The following is a 24,398-nucleotide window of genomic DNA, read 5'->3' as shown; positions in this document are numbered from 1 at the left end:
CATTCAAGCAGAGCCAGAATCTGCCCTTAACTGTGGGCATTGTGTCTATGGACCGTCTTTGACAGAACATTCACCTCACTTGCACTGTCTTTGATTTCCAAACTGAAAGCAGTGCTTGTCCAAACAAGATGCAATAACCAGCCTTTTGGGGAAGAGCCTGTTAAACAGCTCCTTAATATGGCATGAAAAACCAAGTCAGAAGCTCCAGCAGCGTGCAGGGTCTACGGTACCAGTTCTGAAAATTGCTTGAACAGTGACTTTGAATCAGCCTCAGAGAATAAAGTGCATATTTGTATGGGAATTTAGCTTGTCTGCAGCTTGTTTTTGGATTGACACAAACGCATAACATGCAAAACTGCAAACTAATCAGGATTACACAATCCTGCAAGGTGCTGAGCACCTCCTCTGGGGTGTTGAGGGCAGACCATTCCCATTGCCTGCAATGGGAGTAAAAGGGGCTCGGCACCTGAGCCAGGATGAAGCAGGGTAAAGCTGCACTGTGTTATAACACATGATAAGATGGTAATAAAAGGAAAGGAAGGCAACAAAAAAAGGTCATGTATCTCACTATAAATCACTGAATGGACCCGTAACATCTGAAGTAATTTACTTAACTGCTGTAATTATTAACTGTGACCTTAAGGATTGAGACAGTCCTTACTTGAAACACTGAGTGCTGCTTTTTTACACCTTCTCTGAAGCAACATATACTAAGAGCTCCTTTATGCGGGAAAGGAGGACAGTAGACTCTTCTAGTTCAGCTGCAGATCCGAGTGAAGGGATGGGGACTTTAAGGCTGAAGCGAGAGATTGGACTGATTAGCGCTGTGTCGTTAATTGCAGGCACCATGATCGGGTCTGGGATCTTTATGTCTCCAGAATGGGTGCTGTACCATATGGGTAGCCCTGCAGGAAGTCTCATCATCTGGGCTGCTTGTGGTCTGCTGGTCATGTTTGGAGCCCTGTCTTATGCTGAACTTGGGACCATAATTAAAGAGTCAGGGGGGGACTATATTTATATCTTAAGGAATTTTGGCTCTCTTCCTGCTTTTCTTTTTGCATACACTTCCATCATCGTGGTAAGGCCTGCCAGTGTGGCAGGTGTCTCTTTAAGCTTTGCCGAATATGCTGTTGCTCCATTTTACCAAGGATGCTCAACCCCTCAGGTAGTGATCAAGTGTACGGCCGCTAGCTGTATCCTGTTTTTAACCATCGTTAATTGTCTCAATGTGAGGCTGGCCACAGCCATTATGAACATATTTACAGCAGCCAAACTGTTAGTTTTGCTGGTCATTGTAATAGGCGGTGTGGTGTTGCTCATCAATGGACACACGCAAAGTTTCCAGGACACCTTTCAAAACACAACTGCAAGGACTGGGCCAATCGGAGTGGCATTTTATCAGGGACTGTGGTCCTATGATGGATGGAACAACCTGAATTTTGTGACCGAGGAACTTAGGAAGCCTGAAGTGAGTGAATTATACGGATTTTACTTATTTGTTTAATTTTGCTAATAGCACCTTTGATTGTTTTAAGATAATGAGAGGGGCAGTACTGTCTAGTGGTTAAAGCATGGAGCCACACAAACTGGGCTCTGTCCCTGACCTGTGTGTGATTTTGAGCAAACCATTTAACTTCTCTGTGCCTTATTTTCTCTCTCCATAAACTGGGGATTAAAATAGTGACCAATCCTTGGTTGAATGGAGCCATGTGAGTGCAGAAGTATACAGAGCATATTTCATACCAGTGCAGCAGCAATCAAGTTTACAGATCTAATAGAAGGAGCACAATTCAACATTAATCTAAATTACAATTAATATCTTACATTACACAGCACTTCTTCCCAAAGAATTTTAAACACTGAAAGGCAGATGCCTTTAGGGTGAAGGGAGACAATCTACGGAAGTACAGCACACTGTTCCACAGCACAGGTAGCTGAGGTAGGAACAGGAAGAATTTTGGTCAGGTACTCACCACTTGTAATATCTTCAGTAAAAGCCCCTGTGTTTATTATTTGATAGTTCACAGATGTTAGGGCCAGTAGGAACCATTGCAATCATCTAATCTGATTTGCTGCACAACACAGGCCAAAAATCCTCACCATGGTCTCAGTCCAGTTCCCAATGGACAAGTATTCACATCGCAAAAATCCATAGGACAGTTAGGGCTAATTGTCACCTCTGAACTGTGATCTAAATGTGATCTAACTCTTGGACATGTTGAATGTTCAGCAATAGACACTGATATTTCATCAATTTCAGTGAAATGTTCATGGAATGATGCAACAAAACAGGTGATCTTCAGGTCTGGCAGCAAGTAAGCTATCGTTACAATGATCAAGAGTCACGCAACAGATTAAAGTACAATACGTCTTTGTAAATGCATGGTTTAATCATTCACTTGACAACATAATTATAATTTTTTTCTCTGTTAGGAAAGGAGTGCTTTCTGGTGGGAAATGATAGCTTATAATCTTAAAGAGTTGTGGTTAAACAGATGGCACCCTTGAAAACTCATTATTCAGTCATAATTGGACCCTCAGATACTAACCAATAAATAAATAAGAGACATTTTATGAGAGCATGTTGGGAGGTAGTATGTCTGTTGGGTAGGGCATTGGCCATGGGGTTCAAGAGACCTGGATTCTATTCCTGGCTCTGCTACCAACTCACTGCATAACCGTGGGCAAGTAATTTCACCTCCCTGTGCCCCTGTTTCCCTGCCCACCCTTTGTTGGTCTTGTCTATTTAGATTGTAAATCAATCAGGGCAGGAGCTAGCTATGTGTTTGTATGATGTCTAGCCCAAGGGGACCCTGATCTCAGCTGGGGTGTCTATGCACTATTGCCATACAAGTAATAATTATAAGTGTAACTGACCCCCATCTTGTCTCAGATAGGCCTGTGCAGTGGAACATGGACATTTGGTGGTGTTGGCACATACAAACATTACACCACAAACTTTGGAGCAAGTGTTGTCTGCACAGCTATAAGAGCCATGTGGGCATTTAACAGGCTCCTTCCAAGAATGACAGTCCCTCTGAAAACAAAAGAGTTCTTTATTCCCAGGGCAGGGATAGAATGAAAGTCATAAGTTAGTGAGAATGTTACACTAAACAGCAAATGTCATTAGGGTATAACACAGTTAGCAAATCCTGCACTAGCTACTGGTCACACTAACTCTTTGGTTCAGATCAGTACAAACTGGCATGTGTCTGTGTGATCCTTTTGGAGGAATCACAGAGGTATTTCCAAAATTGGGCCTATCGGTGGTGCAGATGTGTCTCCTCTTTATTCCTCAGCATACAGTCTCTCTAGCAGGAGTCTCCCCGTGATATAGCCCCCCTCCTGGAGACTTCAATTCTGTACCAGCACCTGCTGCACCCCCGGTCTCTCTCGCTCTCTCTCTCGCTCACACACACAAAATAAAACAATTCTAAACAAATTAAGCTAATTCTCCTACAGGATGGGAAGGAAGGATGAGATTGATATTGTTATTCATATTTTAAACACTTAATGGTGCCAGATACTCTGATTGTAGATCTATAGATAATGAGTGGGTGTGAGGGCGCTGATGGTACACGCATGGCTGCTCCTGACCCTGGCCTTCCTCTGTTCCCCTCACTTCTACTCCTGATCCCTTCCTCTCCACCCCCTGGCAGTCACAGTTGTAAAGAGAGTTTGCAAGCACATGGTTGGGGAAACAAACAATAATACATGAATGTCCCAGTGGAGGACCTTGGTTATGGACAGTTATAGTGAACGTCTGCATTCAAGGCCTGGTCTTTCAATCCTTATTCAGGCAAAAGGCACTCAAGTCAATAGAATTGTTGCCTGAGTGAGGACCTCAAGACTGAGTCCATTGTGAAAGTATTGTGTGAAAAACATGATTTCACTTTGGCTACATCTACACTTAAGAGTGTACGGGGCTACATGTGCTTATACCGTATATCCTGTACCCATGATGAGTGTCCCCATATGCCATGGTGGGCACTGGTATATGCTGTGAATGGGCATATATCCACACTGCTCCTTTTTGGCATGTGACATTAGTGCTATCCCGGAGTCCTGTGCATCGCACACTCTAGGAGCCACCTTGCTGCGTTTTGCTGGTACTGTACCCCGCCTTCACACACTTGACAAAGGCAGCTCCCACTCTTCTCTCCCTTCTGCCAAACTGTGTTGGAGGCATGGAACAGGTCCAGGAAGATGTGGTTCTGCTTCTGTTACTGCTTGCAGGACAAATGTTCATGTGGTGCAGTACCGGACAGTGGATGGAATCAGTCCAGAGAGCTGTCAGGTGGCGAAGATGGCTGGCCCAGAGCAGGAATGAAAATCCACTCAGGTCCCATGGAATGGATGGTTTGAATGCTGGGATCATGATGGTATGCCATGAGTAGACCACCACTTCTGGTCCCAGAGAAGTGGCACAGTGTGGTGGGATGACATCATGTTGGAATCCTGGGATGATGACCAGTGCCTCAGAATTTCAGAATGAGGAAGCAGACCTTCATTCAGTTGTGCCAGGAGCTTGGACCAAGCCCCCAGCGCTAGACCATTCGATTTCAGAATCCCATACCAGTGCAGAAACAGATGGCTATTTTCCTGAAAGGGAAATCAGGCAACAACTGGACAGCTATTGGTCAGTTGCCAACCAGTTCAGGGTTGAGAAGTCGACTGTTGGGATGGTGGTTGTACAGATATGCCAGGCTGTCAATGCTGTAATCTACCGATGTGTGGTTGGCATAATGCAAGTCTCTGAAATTATAGCAGGATTTCAGAGGATGATTTTTCCTAATTGTGTGGGGCCATGAACAGAACATGCAGCCTTTCACTTTTCCCACTAAAAGGGGCCAGTGAGTATGTGAACTGCAAAGGTTACTATTCACTGGTTCTCCAAGGCTTGGTGGACCTCAGGGGTCAGTTCATGAATTTAAACACTGGACACACAGGGAAGGTCCATGATGCCAGGGTGCTCAGGAGATTGGGGTTGTACTGCAAGGGAAAGATGCACATTTATTCTTCCAAAACAATGTGACTATGTATGGTGCTTCTGTGCTGACATTTATTCTGGGGACTCTGCAGACCCACTCCTACCGTGGCTCACCCCGACATCTCTGACCCAAGAAAAAGAATTAAACTACAGATCAAGTAGCTACAGAATGGTAGTAAAGTGCACTTTTGGGCAATGCCTCTGGACTCATCTGGATGCCAATGTGGCCAACAGGGTTTGGATTATCGTGGTGAACTGTGTTTTGTTTAAAGTATGTGGGGCTCAGTGGGAATACTTCCACAGCCAGCGGGCACAGGACAGAACTGCTTTCTGAAGCCTGTACAGGCAACCCCACCCATGTGCGCACTGCTCCTCGTTCCTGGAGGGCCAGCAAAATTCATGATGCTGTGAGCTCACAAATAATGTCATAACGAGGAGCCAGACAGTGAATTGGGACTGTGTCGTGGTACACTGTTATGACAATGTTGTACTGCTTGACAAGCACAATAGAGCATTGCCACATACTTCTGTGGCAGGATACCTTGATTTGTGTTGATCCCCTTCAGTAAGTGTTCTAACTGAAAGCAAGACAATTGGGAGAGGACACTCAGGGTTAAGAGCTGTGGTCATGGTTTTGTACTATGGAGACTTTTAATACACTTCAGTACCATCACTGAGCAATGTTTTTGTTTCATGTTAACTGCTCTGTTTGGGGTCGGTTTATGGGGAGTGTGATGGGGTATTCACTCCACACGAGCCTGGAAAGGATTAATGTGGCCCAAGAGGGCTTAAGTAACCTTGTAGGCCACACCTGAGGGAGAGTTAGGCTTGATGAGCAAGCACTGATTGAGGATGAAGCCCAGTTGGGCAGGAGCAGGCAGGCTGGTATAAGGTCAGGAAGAGAGGGCAGAAGGAGGCAGTGCTGTGGAAGTCTGTGGTTACTCTGGGCTTAGAGAGGGAAAGAAGGAGACTCAGGAGAAGAGTAGAAGCCCTGGGATCCTGGCCCTGAAAGAAGGGTTTAACCAGAAGGGTGGTAGAACAGAAGCCTGATAGGGGTGGAGTAGGGAAAGGTTTAGGAAAATGACAGCAAGGTTTAGGACAATGCAGACCTTGGCTGCTGATTTGAGGGTGCCTGGACGGGTCCCAGATCCCCTACCAGTCACTGGGGAAGTGGCACAGTCTAGGCAGTGAATTAGAAGACTGCCTGAGACAGCTGGTATGGAGAGACTTTAACACTCCAGAAGGGGAAAACAATAGTGACTTGGCCAGTGGGCCAAGCCATGAAGAGGTAGCACTCCAATCCCTGAAGCATGAGAAGGGCTGTATTGTGAATGAGAAATAGGAAAGGGCATCAGACTGGGCAGGGCTATTCCCCAGATGCAGCCACAAGGAGGCGCCCCAGCAATGAATAGAAAATCTGTTACAGGGAGCACTTAAATATTGATACAATAATTAAAAAAAAAACCCCACCCCAGTCCCATAAGGTTTTGGGAAGGACTTAATATGTTCTTCCTTACAATTCTGCCACAGTATCTCCAAGCTGTCATCAGGAGCTATGCATGCTCCCATGCTATGACTGCTCTCATGGTTGCCAGTGATAACTGAGGGTGGGGGAGTCGTTAAAGTGCTTGGCATCAGGCATCTTCATTGTTAGTTAACGTTTGTTTCCTTTTTCTGTATTCTCACTTAGTTAACAAAAACAAAGACTTTTCCATAAAATTCATGTTGTCTGTTGTGGTACTTTGGACAGCAACGGTTATTTCACTTCATACTTCACTGCTATGAACTCTTTAAAAAACTAGGTAATTCATGGCTGGGGTGAGGTGAGGGAAAAGGCGGTAGGGTCGGGATGGAATTATTCACATTTCCATGGCACTGGTCTCTTACAGAAATCACTCAGTCATGAATCCACTACCTCACCCCAAACCTCCAGGAAGTATCCCAGTGACCATACTTAAGAAGGTACTCATGCAAATGACATGACCAGTAACTTCCATTAACACAGGAGTCTCAAACTCAGTTTACCTTAGGGCCACTGCCAGTCCTCAAATCCTCCCAGCGGGCCAGTAATGTCACTGAAGATGGTGTTCAGAAAAGAAAACATTTATATTGTATTTTTTATTTCAAATTTCTTAGAAATAATAAAACTGTCATACAACTTTATACAATTCTTCGCCTGCCAGAGAGTTTTTAGTGTTTGCCGGACACCTGGCAACGCTTCAGTTCTGTCAGTTTGTTGATGTTTGGCCAAAGTGACTGAGCAGTTGAAACCTTCAGGATTGCAGCAAGGTGGGCATCAGACAGTTGTGTTCAGTATATTCATTGTGGAAAAAAGTCTCTCACAAATGTTAAGTACCACCAAACAAGGACATGATTTTTCTGAAGGTTTTGCAAGATTTGGGAAAGATGGTGGTAGCTGTCTGAAGAACTGTGACATCTTCGGTTTCTCTGAATTTAGTCTTTAAAGATGTGTTGCACTGCATATCAACGAGTTCCATTTGTAAATCACATGGTAGTGTTTCCTCATCAACAGAAAATGGATTAGCAAACATATCGAAGCTTTCTTTGTGCTTTCTGAAATCTGCAAGCCGGTGATCAAATTCTTGCAAAAGCAGGTCAAGCTTAGTAATGTATTCAGAACCACTGAATTGTATTTCAGAGCTGAGCTCTTCCACAAGTGACTTGCATGCTGGGAAATGAGTGAGAGTCCCCTGAGAAATCTGATTTTTCCACAGTTTTTGTTTAGTTGTGAATGCTCTTACATTATCATACACTGCTGTCACCAGCTGGCCTGGACCTTGCAGCTTCAGGTGTAGGATATTCAGCTCTTGTGTAATGTCAACAAGGAAAGCAAGATCTGTCATCCATTTGTGATCTTCAAATTGTGGTACAGACAATTTAATTTCTTCCATGAATCTTTTCACCTCTGTTTTCAATTAAAAGAATCTCTTAAAAGTAGAACCCTTGCTTAGTCAGCACACCTCAATGAAGTAGAGCAAGTCACCTTATTTAGATTCAGTTTCCTCCAAGAAAGCACAAAACTGTCTGTGCTGCAAGCCCCTTGAGCAAATGTAATTCACACATTTCACAACAATTGACATGACATTTGTCAGATTTCAAAGATTTACTGCACAGTGCTTGTTGGTGAATGATGCAGTGTAACGCTATTGGTTGCTCAGCATTTTGCTCGGCCATCTTTTTTTGTACTAGTGCTACCAATCTGTTTTTTTGACCAATCATTGCTGGAACCCCATCAGTGATTAAGGTGGCTAACAAGTGCCATGGCAGACGGTGTTGTTCCAGTGCTTCTGTGAGGCAGTGAAAAATTTCACTGGCCATTGTCCTACCGTGCATTGTTGACAAGCTGAGCAGTTCTTCAGTTACTGCAAAGTTTTCATCAGCCCCTCTCACAAATATGTCAAGTTGCATACTGTCAACCAAATTGGTACTCTCATCAATTGCGATTGAATAATATGTTCTGCTACTGTATTTGGAGATAGGCTGATATTGCTGAAAACATCTCTCCTGTTGGGACATACGATCTCACTGACTTTAATAAAGCATTGTTTAATAAATTCACCATCCGTAAATGGCTTCCCACACTTAGCAGTCATTTCACTTATGACATAACTTGCCAAAACTGCTGACTCTGATTCTTTTCTCACTTTCTGAAAAAGCTGCTGCTGCTTCGCGAAGTCTTTTTTCAATTGTAAGACCATCTTCGCTCTCTCTCTCTTCTCCCTGATACTTATCATATTGCTGTGCATGTTTCGTTGTGTCATGTTGTTCGATAGTGTCGTCTTTTAAAACAGCAACCTTGTCTTTGCAGATCAGGCATGAGGCAGTCTGTTTGTACTCAATGACAAAATAATTAACAGTCCACTTGTCTTGGAATTGGGGGTGTTCGTCGTCAATTTTCCTTTTTTTTTTTAGGTTGAGACATCTCTCTGTAAGGCTGTTTACAAGCAACCCGTGTGTGTGTGTGAGAGAGAGAGAAAGGTGGGTTATTATTATCCCTGTGTGACAGCTAGGGAACTGAGGCCTTGCCCAAGGTCACACAGGACATCACTGGCAGAGGCAGTGCCAGGAATAGAAACCTGGTCTTTCAGGGGCCACCAAACACCTTCACCAACACCATCCTACCACGAGGCAGTTCCTGCTCCAGTTTCCCACACTCGATGCTCTATTGACAGCAGGACCTTGTGGGGCTGGGCCGCCTTGGGCACAAAAGCGGCTGAGGAGGAGGCACAGTCATGGCCTGCCCACTGGTCAGGTGCAGGGGGTGAGGCGCATGGCTATTACCCTAAAGAGATGGGGCAGTGGGGGGTCTAACCCTCCCCTGTGTCTCTGGGATTATGCTCCCATCAGGGTCAGTGCCTCCTGGTGCTCCTGCTGAGATTGCCTCTCCTACACAACCTACCAACATTACGTGGGACAGTGGGTTAAAAAGTAAATAAAGGGCCTCATTTTATTACACAGACCAGCAGCGGCAACAGCTGGGAAGAGTCTCTTTCCTTTCTTCTTATCTTATCTGCAGGCACCAGGCACATTGCCTCCATGAAGGCGCCGCTCCTGGAGCTCCCCTTGGCCACGGAGTCAGCACTTCAGGAAGGGAGACAGAAGCAGCATGCCCCCTCATGCTGTCATTGGCGCCTCATGAGTCACACCACCTCCCAGCCCGTTTCCCACCCTTTTCCCTCGCTCCCTTGGCCCCATGCCACCCCAGCTGACTCTGTCCGGCGACTAGTGAGGCTGCCTCCATGGCTGACTCTGCCTGGCGACTAGTGATGATCTCTCTATCCCTTTCCCCCAGCCAATGGGAGCTGCGGGGGGCGGCGCCTGCAGCAGACAGAGCCGGCAGCGTGGCTGCTTGGGTCTCTCTTCCGCAGCTCCACCAGCAACCGCAGGGGTAGGGAACCCCTTGCAGGGAGCCGAGCTGCCGAAGTGAATGTCCCCCAGGCCACAGAGATCAAAAGTTTTATGAATGACACGTTGCCAAGTGCAACCCCTGGGAGGGTTCCAGGAGCAGCAGGATGGAGCAAGTGAATCTCTCCAGCCCACTCCCCTCCTACCTCCGGGCGGCAGCCACGAGGGCCAGATGAAAGAAAATTTTTAAAAAGTTTCCAGGGGCCGCAGTGAGGAGGGTCTCGGGCCACAGATAGCCCGTGGGCCGGGACTTTGAGACTTCTGCATAAACATATATACATGGAACAAGAACGGTTTGTAACAGGAACAAATGACCACCTCCCTCCCCACCCCAAAAAAAGCCAAATTCCCTTACAAGTAGGCAAAAATTACTTTAAGCAAAGACATCTCCACAACCTTTTCCTCTCCTTGGGAAGAGGGGGAATGCCCACAGAATATTGTGTGGTGTGACAAATAGGGACATCTCCTGTATGGCGTTTAGGGGCCAAACACAGGCTGTGCTAGGACCGGACCGGGGTCCTTCAAGAGGAGTTTTTGGTGACTGAGGAGGACATGGTGCTGGGCATCCAGCATGCCCCTCCCCAGCAGGGAGGGAGTTGGGATTCACTGTCACAGCAGCAGCCTGGGCTGCTGCTGGAGGAGGCAGAGGTAATGTTGCCTGTTCCCATAAAGGAGGAGTGGCCCGAGCAGGGGGCAGGCCCTGAAAGCCTTCCGCTACCAGTTGGACTAGGGGCTGCATGAGTGCATGATCCTATTCCCTCTGTGCATGCTCCCATTGCCCATGCTGTCTCTCCATTTACAGGAATGCCTCATCCTGCCTAACAGCCTTATCCTCTCTTGCCCTAGGAAAGTCCAACTGCCCCTGACTCCTATCTACACCAACAGGCAGGTCCTCCAGAGTCCTTGACATCTCCCTTTGTTATGTCTGTGGTGCCCCTCTGCCCTACCACCAGAATGGGTTCCCTCTCAGCAGCAGAACATCTTGCCATGTCAAAGACCCGGGTAGCATTATATTTCATTTTTTCCTTGGACAGGACTTAAATCCCCCCACGTAACGCAACTGTACTGCTGAAGGCCACAATATTGATACTTTTTAGAATCCAGGCAATGCAGCTGTTACAGCCCCCTTCTTTCATACTACTTTGGCAGCCCACAGGGAAGCAGCTGAGGTTAAAAATGCTAAGATACCTGTCTTACTTTTATCAAAATGCAATGTTTACAGTGTGTGGGGTGGATTCGGTTCTTTCAGGGGTCATGGTACAAGTCACCTTTCTGTTCTTTAAAGGCTGCCCATCACTTGGAGAACATAGCAGTCCTGAATATACCAGAATGAAAAAGACCGTTCTTTCCAGTACTGTGGAGGGCACCCGCCACCTATGCTAAGGTGTTTATTAGATGTTTCTAATAAGGGTGATCCCTCTATTGCTGAGTGGAAGAATTTGGCGAGCTACAGAGCTGGACCACACCCATTTGCCCTGCTGTTAAACCCAGGGAACCAGCTTGAATATTTGCTGAATTATGCCCTCAGGGTGGAAATTTGAGAGGAAATTGACTAGCTAGCAGACAGAGTTTCCTTCCCATGGTAAAGGAACAAAGAACAACAGAGAATATCCACTCACCCCATAACTCATCCCACCCACCGCATCACCAGAAAGTCCAACCCCTGTGTTCAATGAGCAGCACTGAAAGGGACAGGGAAACTACAAGAAGTGCCTTTTCTTCACTGCACCTTTGGAATAACACCTCTCCACTACTAAGGGACATGGGATGTGTCAGAACTGCCAGAGGACACCTCACTCACCTCCACTTTTCCCTGCTTCTGCAGAGTGACTCAGTGTAGAGAGAGGCCACATGCCAAGGACTGGGAATGGTAATAAACATTTGCAATGGTCATAGGGAGAATAGATTGCTCTGACTTTCCTTGGACCAAGAAATGGTTCCCTTTCCCTTCTTGGATCCATACCCAAGCCACCACCTCTCCTCCCCCTCCATGCAACTCCCATTTGCAAAGGGGAGGAAGTAGAAGAGAAGGAAATGGGGCGGGTTTCAGTCTTTGAGCAACCGTAACCGTAAGTGTCATAAAATTGTTCTTTTCCCATCCCATCCCTTTCCCTTCGGTCAGCTTGGTCCAGTCTCTATCTCTGTTCAGCGTGCTGGCCAAAAAATGCTCAGACACACAGGGACACAGGAACTCTGTTATAGCCGCTGCTAAATGTTTTACAGTGGTTCGTGGAAATTCAGTAAAATAGGTTATGGCACAAGAATGTACATGTGACCATGTCCACTCTCACCCTGTCAAATGTTTTGCTGTGCGTCAATTGTCAATGAAGATTTCAATTCCAGCGTGAGCTGGCCATCTGCAAGAGGCAGCTGTAAATATCCATTGCTGTGTTGGAGCCCTTAGCTCATCCTTCTTTATCTCTTCCCTAGGTGAACCTTCCAAGAGCAGTGATGATTGCCATTCCTTTGGTGACATGCCTATATTTGCTGGTAAACGTGAGCTACTTTGCAGCCCTGACTCCAGCTGAACTTCTGTCTTCAGGCGCTGTGGCCGTCAGCTGGGGGTGAGCTATGCGTGTACTAACGCTGTCACTGCTGCCTAGTGGCTAGGACACCCAACTGGCATTCAGGAGAACTTAGTGCTACTCCCAGCTCTGCCACTGGCCTGCTGAGTGACCTTGGGCAGGTCACTTCACCTGTTTCCCCACCTGTATGATACGGATGACACTAAGGGCATTCTTCCAGTTGGTCAGGATGACTGCCTCTGCTGGCCATAGCATTGCACAACTAGTTAAAGATGAATTAAGGGAGTGAGACTGATTGTCTTTCTCTGTCATGGTTAAAACCATTTGCTTTTGCATGATCTGTGGCCTTGCTGTTTTATTTCCCTGTCACTTAGGAATAAAGTCCTGGGCAACTGGGTCTGGGTGATCTCATTGTCAGTTGCGCTGTCTTCGTTTGGGTCAGCGAATGGAACGTTTTTCAGTGGAGGCCGTGTGTGCTATATTGCTTCAAGGGAAGGCCATATGGTAAGGGAGTAGAAACTGTCTATTTAGGTTCATGCTATTTCCCCCTTAATATGAAGCAAAAAGGGGGGAAAGCTTCTTGAAGCCATTTACTGATATATAAAGGCATCTCCATTGTTTGATTTTCCCCTCCAAAGTCTGTTTTGTTTTTTTAAAAACACATGTATTAGAAATATTAGCTCCTAACTCCCCTTTTCCTGCAGGATTTTAGAAAGCTCTGTGGATTGATTCTTCAGTTGCTGCTGGCTAGGCCACCACTGAAGTGGGAGGTGATGTGGAATCAGACATTGTTCATAAACTCTCCAACTTAGGGTTTACTGCAGGTGGAAAGGTGCAGCTCTGAGCACCAGCAACACAGCGTACAGACTAAGTGTGGGCTTCTTTTTACCCCCAGGTCATCTACCGTAGTGGAAATGCGTGCACATTGTCTACATTCGTGCTCACACCATTGCTGGAGCTGAAACTGCACATGTATTAGATCAGTGGTGGGGTGGGGGGAAATGATCAAAAACATTGAGTGTAGATATAGCCTCAAAGTCTTCACTCTTAAGGGTCTCTCTCAATGGTTAAAGTAAATTGAAACAGACTGGGGCAGAGGGGAGGTGAACTGTGAAGTACTGCTGATCCCTACGCCAAGGAGAAGAAGGGGAGCTCGTTCTCTGCACTTAGCCCTGGTCTACACTAGGACTTTAGGTCGAATTTAGCAGCGTTAAATCGATGTAAACCTGCACCCGTCCACACGATGAAGCCCTTTATTTCGACTTAAAGGGCTCTTAAAATCGATTTCCGTACTCCACCCCTGACAAGTGGATTAGCGCTTAAATCAGCCTTGCTGGGTCGAATTTGGGGTATTGTGGACACAATTCGACGGTATTGGCCTCCGGGAGCTATCCCAGAGTGCTCCATTCTGACCGCTCTGGACAGCACTCTCAACTCAGATGCACTGGCCAGGTAGACAGGAAAAGAACTGCAAACTTTTGAATCTCATTTCCTGTTTGGCCAGTGTGGCAAGCTGCAGGTGACCATGCAGAGCTCATCAGCAGAGGTGACCATGATGGAGTCCCAGAATTGCAAAAGAGCTCCAGCATGGACTGAACGGGAGGTATGGCATCTGATCGCTGTATGGGGAGAGGAATCCGTGCTATCAGAACTCTGTTCCAGTTTTCAAAATGCCAAAACCTTTGTCAAAATCTCCCAGGGCATGAAGGACAGAGGCCATAACAGGGATCCGAAGCAATGCCGCGTGAAACTTAAGGAGCTGAGGCAAGCCTACCAGAAAACCAGAGGGGCGAACGGCCGCTCTGGGTCAGAGCCCCAAACATGCCGCTTCTATGATGAGCTGCATGCCATTTTAGGGGGTTCAGCCACCACTACCCCAGCCGTGTTGTTTGACTCCTTCAATGGAGATGGAGGCAACATGGAAGCAGGTTTTGGGGACGAAGAAGATGATGATGATGAGGTTGTAGATAGCTCACAGCAAGCAAGCGGAGAAACCGCTTTTCCCGACAGCCAGGAACTGTTTCTCACCCTGGACCTGGAACCAGTACCCCCCGAACCCACCCAAGGCTGCCTCCTGGACCCGGCAGGCGGAGAAGGGACCTCTGGTGAGTGTACCTTTTAAAATACTATACATGGTTTAAAAGCAAGCATGTGAAAGGATTACTTTGCCCTGGCAGTCGCGGCTCTCCTGGATGTACTCCCAAAGCCTTTGCAAAAGGTTTCTGGGGAGGGCAGCCTTATTGCGTCCTTCATGGTAGGACACTTTACCACTCCAGGCCAGTAACATGTACTCGGGAATCATTGTACAACAAAGCATTGCAGTGTATGTTTGCTGGCGTTCAAACAACATCCGTTCTTTATCTCTCTGTGTTATCCTCAGGAGAGTGAGATAATCATTCATGGTCTCCTGGTTGAAATAGGGTGCTTTTCTTCAGGGGACATTCAGAGGAGCCCATTCCTGCTGAGTTGTTTGCCTGTGGCTGAACAGAAATGTTCCCCACTGTTAGCCACGGGGAGGGTTGAGGGGGTAGCCACGCGGTGGGGGGAGGCAAACTGCAACCTTGTAATGAAAGCACATGTGCTATGTATGTAATGTTAACAGCAAGGTTTACCCTGATAGAGTGTAGCCACTGTTTTATAAAATGTGTCTTTTTAAATACCACTGTCCCTTTTTTTTTTCCTCCACCAGCTGCATGTGTTTCAATGATCACAGGATCTTCTCCTTCCCAGAGTCTAGTGAAGATTAGAAAGAAAAAAAACGCACTCGTGATGAAATGTTCTCTGATCTCATGCAGTCCTCCCACACAGAGAGAGCACAGACGAATGTGCGGAAGCAAATAATATCAGAGTGCAGGAAAGCACAAAAGGACCGGGAGGAGAGGTGGCGGGCTGAAGAGAGTAAGTGGCGGGCTGAAGCTCAAATGTGGCGGCAGTGTGATGAGAGGAGGCAGGATTCAATGCTGAGGCTGCTAGAGGACCAAACCAGTATGCTCCAGTGTTTGGTTGAGCTGCAGCAAAGGCAGCTGGAGCACAGACTGCCACTACAGCCCCTGTGTAACCAACCGCCCTCCTCCCCGAGTTCCATAGCCTCCACACCCAGACGCCCAAGAACGCGGTGGGGGGGCCACCGGCCAACCAGCCACTCCGCCACAGAGGATTGCCCAAAGAAAGAAGGCTGGCATTCAATAAATTTTAAAGTTGTAAACTTTTAAAGTGCTGTGTGGCATTTTTCTTCACTCCTCCACCACCCCTCCTGGGTTACCTTGGTAGTCGTCCCCCTATTTGTGTGATGAATGAATAAAGAATGCATGAATGTGAAGCAACAATGACTTTATTGCCTCTGCAAGCAATGATTAAAGGGAGGAGGGGAGGGTGGTTAGCTTGCAGAGAAGTAGAGTGAACCAAGGGGCGGGGGGTTTCATCAAGGAGAAACAAACAGAACTTTCACACCGTAGCCTGGCCAGTCATGAAACTGGTTTTCAAAGCTTCTCTGATACGTACTCCGCCCTCCTGTGCTCTTCTAACCGCCCTGGTGTCCGGCTGCGCATAACCAGCAGCCAGGCGATTTGCCTCAACCTCCCACCCCGCCATAAACGTCTCCTCCTTACTCTCACAGATGTTGTGGAGCACACAGCAAGCAGTAATAACAGTGGGAATATTGGTTTCGCTGAAGTCTAAGCGAGTCAGTAAACTGCGCCAGCGCGCCTTTAAACATCCAAATGCGCATTCTACCACCATTCTGCACTTGCTCAGCCTGTAGTTGAACAGTTCCTGACTACTGTCCAGGCTGCCTGTGTACAGCTTCATGAGCCATGGCATTAAGGGGTAGGCTGGGTCCCCAAGGATACATATAGGCATTTCAACATCCCCAACAGTTATTTTCTGGTCTGAGAATAAAGTCCCTTCCTGCAGCTTTTGAAACAGACCAGAGTTCCTGAAGATGCGAGCGTCATGTACCTTTCCCGGCCATCCCACGTTGATGTTGGTGAAACGTCCCTTGTGATCCACCAGAGCTTGCAGCACTATTGAAAAGTACCCCTTGCGGTTTACGTACTCGCCGGCTTGGTGCTCCGGTGCCAAGATAGGGATATGGCCCCACCACAGTCAGGGAATCCCATTGCAGCAAAGCCATCCACTATAACCTGCACATTTCCCAGGGTCACTACCCTTGATATCAGCAGATCTTTGATTGCATGGGCTACTTGCATCACAGCAGGCCCAACAGTAGATTTGCCCACTCCAAATTGATTCCCAACTGACCGGTAGCTGTCTGGCGTTGCAAGCTTCCACAGGGCTATCGCCACTCGCTTCTCAACTGTGAGGGCTACTCTCATCTTGGTATTCATGCGCTTCAGGGCAGGGGAAAGCAAGTCACAAAGTTCCATGAAAGTGCCCTTAACGCATGCGAAAGTTTTGCAGCCACTGGGAATCGTCCCAGACCTGCAACACTATGCGGTCCCACCAGTCTGTGCTTGTTTCCTGAGCCCAGAATCGGCGTTCCACAGCATGAACCTGCCCCATTAGCACCATGATGCATGCATTGGCAGGGCCCATGCTTTCAGAGAAATCTGTGTCCATGTCCTGATCACTCACGTGACTGCGCTGACGTCGCCTCCTCGCCTGGTATCACTCTGCCAGCTTCTGGTGCTGCATATACTGCTGGATAATGCGTGTGGTGTTTAATGTGCTCCTAATTGCCAAAGTGAGCTGAGCAGCCTCCATGCTTGCCTTGGTATGGTGTCCGCACAGAAAAAAGGCACGGAACGATTGTTTGCCATTGCCCTGACGGAGGGAGGGGTGACTGATGACACGGCTTACAGGGTTGGCTTCAGGGAGCTAAAATCAACAAAGGGGGTGGCTTTACATCAAGGAGTATTTCAGGCAGGACTTCACGGAGGGTTCCAATAAGAAATGGTGCACCTAAGTTATTGTTCTTATTGGAACAAGGAGGTTAGTCTGGCCTCTGATTGATGCATGGCTAGATTTACCTCGCTGCACCTTCTCTTTGAGTGACTGCAATGTGACCTAGAGGAATGAGTCCCCTAGACGGGTGAGGGGAGGAAGCAAATGAGTACAAAACAAATCTGGTCTATTTCTTGTTTTGATCCACTCCATCTATCTTTTACATCTTTGGCTGGCAGCAGACGGTGCAGAAGGACTGCCTGCCATCCACATCTCATGGCTGCTCGGCAGAAGATGGTGCAATACAACTGCTATCCATCCTCATCTCTTGCCTGCCGGCAGAAGATGGTACAGTACGACTGCTAGCAATTCCGTATCGTCTGCCTGCTCACCATAAGACGGTTCAATAGGACTGACTGCAGGACTGAAGAGAATGACCTGGTCAAGTCACTCCAAATTTAGTCCCTGCGCCCATGTCTGCCCAGGCACTCCTGGCCGACGTGGCCAGGAGCACCTCGGACATGATGATGACAGCTACCAGTCGTATTGCACCGTCTGCTGCCAGAAGGCAATGGGTTGCTGCTACTGTGTAGCAATGCAGTACCGCGTCTGCCAGCACCCAGGAGACATACAGTGACGGTTACCTGAGCGGGCTCCATGCTTGCTGTGGTATGGAGTCTGCACAGGTAACTCAGGAAAAAAGGCGCGAAACAATTGTCTGCCCTTGCTTTCACGGAGGGAGGGAGGGGACGGGGGCCTGACGATATGTACCCAGAACCACCCGCGACAATGTTTTAGCCCCATCAGGCATTGGGATCTCAACCCAGAATTCCAATGGGTAGCGGAGACTGCGGGAACTGTGGGATAGCTACCCACAGTGCAACACTCCGGAAGTCGACGCTTGCCTCGGTACTGTGGAAACACTCCGCCGAGTTAATGCACTTAATGCACTTAGAGCATTTTCTGTGGGAACACACACACTTGAATATATAAAACCGATTTCTAAAAAACCGACTTCTATACATTCGACCTAATTTCGTAGCGTGGACATACCCTTAGCATGGAGGCTATGTTCTTTCTAGCACCCCCTAATTACAGTTCTTGCTTTCCATCATTTTTCCTCCCGTATGCATAAGTGTAAGACTCCACTTCCCCTACACTCTCAGCTCAGGGACTCTTCAGTGTGTTTAAATGCCTGGGCCCATGCAAGCAACACAGGGAGTTATGTGTTGCATTGTCCCCTTTTTAGAAATGAAAGATGGTGTCATCCATACATGGAAAGTTCTGGAATGCATGTGATGCTCTGGGCAGTTTGGGATCTGAAAGCTCTGAGCATGTATGCTAACAGATAGTTCAGAATGTATGCAGTGACCCAGGTTTTCAGGCAGTAGGGTAGTATTATAACTGAGCACCTGATAGTCACGTCAGAAATGAGACAAAGTGCTCTCTTTAAACACTCCCAAGCAATGGAATCAAGCAATGGAACAGGCTAGCAAGTTATCCCACATTTTGTAACAAATCAGGGTTTGTTTGGGGGCTGGTTGCAGTAGTCTTTCATTTCTTAGTTCCACAAATGGTCCCGCTGATGTCAAGTCCCATTGGAAAGTAACTGAAAGTAGCAGAGCTGGAGAACAATGAGGCTGCCCAGATGTAACAAGGCAGAATTTGCTTTTAGAATCTTTCTTTCTGGATCATTAATCATCATTAATAATAATCTGACTTGGCTTTCAGGTACCAGCTAGAGGCTATAGACTAACAGAAAATCCCATCTTTTATTTGCAGCCTGAGCAAATCTGATATGAAATCACTGAGCTACGATTAAAGATAGCCTTGAGGCGTTCCATGTTTACACCCTTCAGAGTAGAACTGCTTTTTAATTACAGTGCTTAGCTGCTGGTTAAAGGCCCAATCCTGAACTCTTGCTTCAGGCAAAATTCCCAGTGCAGCCCATGGCAGCATGAGTATGCATTTCAGAATTGGGCCCTATGCAGATGTGATTGTCTGTCTGTCACCTTTTGCTTTGACTTTCAGCCAGATATTCTGTCCATGGCTCATGTGAGATGCCTCACGCCTTCCCCTGCTCTGATATTTACATCAGCCATGGCTTTAATAATGATAATACCAGGAAACTTCAGCAGCATAGTAAACTTCTTCAGGTATGGTTAATATTTCCATTGCCCCTCCCCCTCCCCGAATCTGTTTTTAACATTGTTAATACATTCTCTCTACCTGTGTGGAGGGAGGGATAGCTCAGTGGTTTGAGCTTTGGCCTGCTAAACCCAGGGTTGTGAGTTCAATCCTTGAGGGGGCCATTTAGGGATATGGGGCAAAAATTGGGGATTGGTCCTGCTTTGAGCAGGGGGTTGGACTAGATGACCTCCTGAGGTCCCTTCCAACCCTGATATTCTATGATACCTGCTGCCTTCATTAGCTCATGTTATCATTTTCTAGCTAACAACTGTCAGAGGGAAGAGAAAAGTGTGTGATTAGCAATTTTGTGACATGAATGCTGCTGTGATTCATAGTAATTTACAAATGGATCCATACCTGCTGTTTTCATAGATTATAAGAAGAAGCCACTGTGATCATCTCCTCTGATACTCCATATAATACAGGCATAGGATTTTTCAGAATTAATTCCTGTTTGAACTAGAGTATATATTGTAGAAAAGCATCTAATCTTTTATTTAAAAATTTCTAGTGATGGAGAATCCACCACAAACTTGGTAAATTGTTCTAATGGCTAATGATATTTACTCCATTTTAAAGTTTTGATCACTGTAGGTGAGAAAAATGGAGTGCATGTTGATAAGTGTTGGATTTAGGACAATTAAAAAGGGCTCTTTTGTACTAAAGTTAATGATTCCTCTCCTTTTTAAACAGTGCACTTTCTTAAAGGTACATACAGTTGATATCTGAAAAGCAGGGCTTTTATATTCAGCTGATCTAATTCCTGAACTCAATGGTTGTAACTTTTTTTTTGTACAGTTTTACAGCTTGGCTTTTCTATGGCACAACTATTGCTGGTCTCCTATACTTAAAGATTAAGAAACCGGAACTGCCAAGATCATATAAGGTAAAACTTAAAAACATTTATTTGTTGCCCATGGAAGTGAGAATGATGTTGCACCCTTGATAGACTTTACCAAATATTCTCTTTAATCCCATCTGGAAGGATTGAACATAAGGGCACTATGGAGACATATAGCTACCTGCCTGGCAACACGCTGCCCCTCCCACCAGTGAAGGTTTATCTTTAGTCCTGGATCTCAGACACTGCTTCTTCTTAAACCTGTGAGAAGAGGATCTAAGGAAAGGAGTGCTCTAAAAGGGTCTCCTGAGTCATTTTGCCATGGCTGGGGCACATGTTTGCTTCCTAGGGTACTGGTTCCCAAATACAGGTTAGCTCGTGGGATCCAAATGAAGTCCTGCTCTGGAGTCACCTGTACCCCTCTCCAGTGCCCCATCAGACTGCACAGCTCCAGAGAAGATGTGCTGCAGGGCTTCTCCTGTTAGACGGGGAACTCTTCGGAAAGGGGAGTTTCTAGGCTTAGAGGGGATCACTGAAGAAAAGTGAACCAGAGCAGGCTCCATTCACAGTCCATTGGCTTTTCTTTGGGATAGGGGCAATGCGTGGATCTTGGACCCCAGTGGGCATCTCCATGAGGTGTGGAGCAGGTTTAATATTTAAAGCTAGACTTGACAAAGCACTAGTGATGGAACAGTGAGCACGGCCCTGCCCGGGCAGGGAGCTGGAAAAGTCCCAATAAGGCACCTATCACCTGTGATTCTGTCCTGAAACTAGGACAGCAAACTCCATGTTGTTGGTTAAAGAAGAGTGAAACAGTGGAAGTGCAACCCCCTGTTCAGTGTGTTTTATGTGCCTGCCAGGTCTCCGTCCACAGAGGTAATGGGCCTGTTACAATTTTTAGATGGATAGTTTGGCTCTTTAGCTCAAACTGTAGCAACTCATGTCACTAACTCCTGAGGTTCCCTGGTCTTGGCTAACAGGGCAGTGGCTATAGAAGGATCTCTCCTTGTGACACACCATTGTCTGCAAGAGAAACATTTTCACACTCAAAGTAAAGCTAGAGTTTGTATTAGAATTTTGCCAGAAGGGTTGGGGCCCCGTTGGGAGCGAGCATGGGCTGAGGCAGGCAGAGCAGTGCTGCTGAGTGGTAAGGCTAGGGAGATCTGTGGAGGGTCCCCCATCCATGCTCTCCCTATTAAACAAGCACAATACCATTGACTTTGGCAGTTCGATTCCCTCCTGAAAGTAGGGTATCACAGAAGTTAGAGATGGAAAAGAACAACTGGGGCATCTAACCCATCTCCCTGTTGGTGCAGGATTATTCCCTCTTGTTTATTTACAGGTCTTTGGTGAAATTTTAAGTTAAATTTAAATTAAATTTAAACTTAAGTTTTAGATTGAATATTTTTAAGGCCAAACTTACAGAAATAGGCTACTTGGGCATCCACCCCTCGGTGCATGTGTAACCGCTGTCTGCTTGGTGTGGCACTCTTGTCTCCCTCTAGTGGCATCTAGACCATCTAGGGATGAATGAGTCTGCTACAGCCTTAGGCTGTATACCAAGCTTCAGCTGTCCCAGATTCTATCCTGCCTTTTGACGACCAGGTCTGTCGGCTTTACACATGCAGACCCTCCCATTTTCAAGTACAAGTGGTCAGTCAGACACTATTATAGGATTTGTGGTTCTGTGTTCATAATCCTCAGTGTACCTAGAACATGCACGCAGATTTAATGGCTGGCTGAAGAGTCTGTGCCCAAAGGCCTAGTTTTGGAAGGTGCTGAGTGCCTCCTGGAAAGTGCTATTCCAGTGTGGGTTGAGGGCATTCAGAACTTCACAGGGTCAGGCCTAGGATATATATTGTCCTTTACAGAGATGTTTTGTTTTCACAGGTTCCAATTATTATACCAATAATTGTGTTGATTGCATCTGTGTACCTGGTGCTGGCTCCAATCATCGACCAACCCCAGATCGAGTCCCTCTATGTCATCCTATTCATCCTCAGTGGTATCATTGTTTACTTCCCATTAGTTCATTACAAACGCCATCCCCAGTTCTTACAGAGAGTCACTTTGCATCTCCAGCTGCTCCTGGAAGTTGCCCCGACGGCTAAGAATACAAACTAATTTAACATTCACCGTACTACACTGTTGGCTGCTCCTACTTATTTATTCCAATACTGAAGACCATATTTGTTTGAGATATATGTGCAAAATAGCTTGTTCATAGGAGAAGCAGAATAACTACATTAAGTAGGTTGGAAGAAAATGGAACAAAAACATGTGGTAGATAGATATGGGCCAAAGGAAGAGTCCTTGTGTGTTTTCTGGGGATACCTTCTCCCTTTCACACACATATTCTGCACCCTTTACCATTCCTGAGACTCCACAGTGCATCATGTATATTTCTATCCTGACAAAGAGGGAGAGGAATTCTCATAAAGGATTCATACTTTTACTCAATCAAGGCAATAAGGTCTTATCACTGGTAACATACCATTATCCCTGTAGCAGGTTACAGCCATGAGCCAGCTTCTCCCAGCAGGCCCTTTAAATTACTTCCACCCAGCTCTGCCCAGATTGGCCCCACAGCCTTACAAATAAACAAACCATGGGGGCGGGGAGGAACTTTCCACAGCAAAACATCCTTTGCTCCCCAGCCATCTCTGCTGGACTGAGGTTTTCCCAATGCTCCTCCACAGTTCAGAGGGAGACCTGTTCAGTCTCCCTGATCTGAGAGAGATTCACCAGAAGGCAGTCCTCTGTGTGCCTCCTGTTAGGAGGAAGAGGCAGATTATATGCTTCCCTCTTTCCCTGAACTTGCCCTGATTGGCTGAGAGGGAAAGGAGGCCTGTCCTAGCCTACATGACAAGGCTCCTTGAAGTCCTAGGTCCTAAAGAGAACCACAGCGTAGGGGTTTTCCAGACACCAGGTATTATCCTGGGACTACTTTCTTCCTCTCAGCCTCTGTCTGTGTTGGTCGGTATGTCTGTGCCTGCCTCAGAGCTCCTGGACCAGGAGAGCTCCCCCTAGACTTCCTCCTCTGACCCTGTCACAGTGCCTTTCTGCTGATAGTGCCATCCCCCTAAGTGGTGGCATCATCAGATATAGATACAGAGATGCAGCCATTTTTTTTTGTATGATGTGATTAGGGCCTTCTGAATATGTTGCTCTTCTAAACCTATTGGATTAAATACTGGTTAGGAGGATTTTCTTTCACTACTGTTTACATGAAACAATAGAGAAGAAACAAGGAATCATTTCCCACCCTGATATGTACACTTATTGTAATTATTAAACACTAATTTCAAAAGCATTCACTGTTGTTGCTAGATATTGCCTTGTTACATTCTCTGTTCTTATATCTTAGTGATGTACGAGTGACGGAAAGCCATGCTGTCGCATGGGAAAGGCAATTGGACCACATAATCCACCATCTGTGCTGTTTCCCTCATACAACCAATGAAATTGTTGCATGCAAATTAACTGTAGAGTAAGGGTGGTAATTGGTTGAGTTACCTATGATATCACAATGGTACAGGACTCTTGGCATGGCATACATGCCTTACTGTGGCTGTTCACTGCATGGATGTAAATTTGTAAAGTCAAAGTGTCTGAGAACTTAGAAATTGGACTGTAACAGACCAGGAACCCCAGTGATGATTGAACCTGGTGATATTCTAAATAAAGAGAGCTCTCAGCCATGCTTGTAGACGTTGCCATCACTTGGACACTGACTCAGACATTCTAGGCTTCAGAGTGACACACAAAGTAACAATCCTGGAATTTTATAATATAAAGAGCTTCTGAGGAAGGATGGTATTGTGGTGGGCTGGGATTCAGCAGATCTAGTTTACTTTTTGTGTACCTTGGGCAGATCACTTGGTCTGTGCCTCAGTTCCCCAGCTGTAAAAATGGGGTAAGATGGTGCCTTTCTGCATGTGACGCTACGCCCCATATTCTTCATAGAGAAATTGTTATGATATGAATATGGCATAACTAAGATATGTTTAATGCAAGATGGATC

General features: G+C 46.4%; 1 protein-coding gene across 1 annotated transcript; it reads left to right on the top strand.

Moving 5' to 3' along the window:
- The first annotated feature begins 724 nt into the window (after positions 1–724).
- On the top strand, positions 725–22,498 carry LOC140908376 (b(0,+)-type amino acid transporter 1-like). Its single transcript, XM_073335353.1, has 6 exons — positions 725–1,468; positions 12,347–12,480; positions 12,816–12,945; positions 19,375–19,499; positions 20,332–20,419; positions 22,265–22,498. Exons 1-6 carry the CDS (start codon positions 725–727, stop codon positions 22,496–22,498), a joined length of 1,455 nt encoding a protein of 484 aa, XP_073191454.1.
- The last annotated feature ends 1,900 nt before the right edge of the window (positions 22,499–24,398 follow it).

This window comes from Lepidochelys kempii, chromosome 3 (assembly GCF_965140265.1).
Source record: "Lepidochelys kempii isolate rLepKem1 chromosome 3, rLepKem1.hap2, whole genome shotgun sequence".
Classification (NCBI taxonomy): domain Eukaryota; kingdom Metazoa; phylum Chordata; order Testudines; family Cheloniidae; genus Lepidochelys; species Lepidochelys kempii.
The sequence above is the reverse complement of the archived record's forward strand: the minus strand, read 5'-3'. Positions and strand labels throughout refer to the sequence as shown.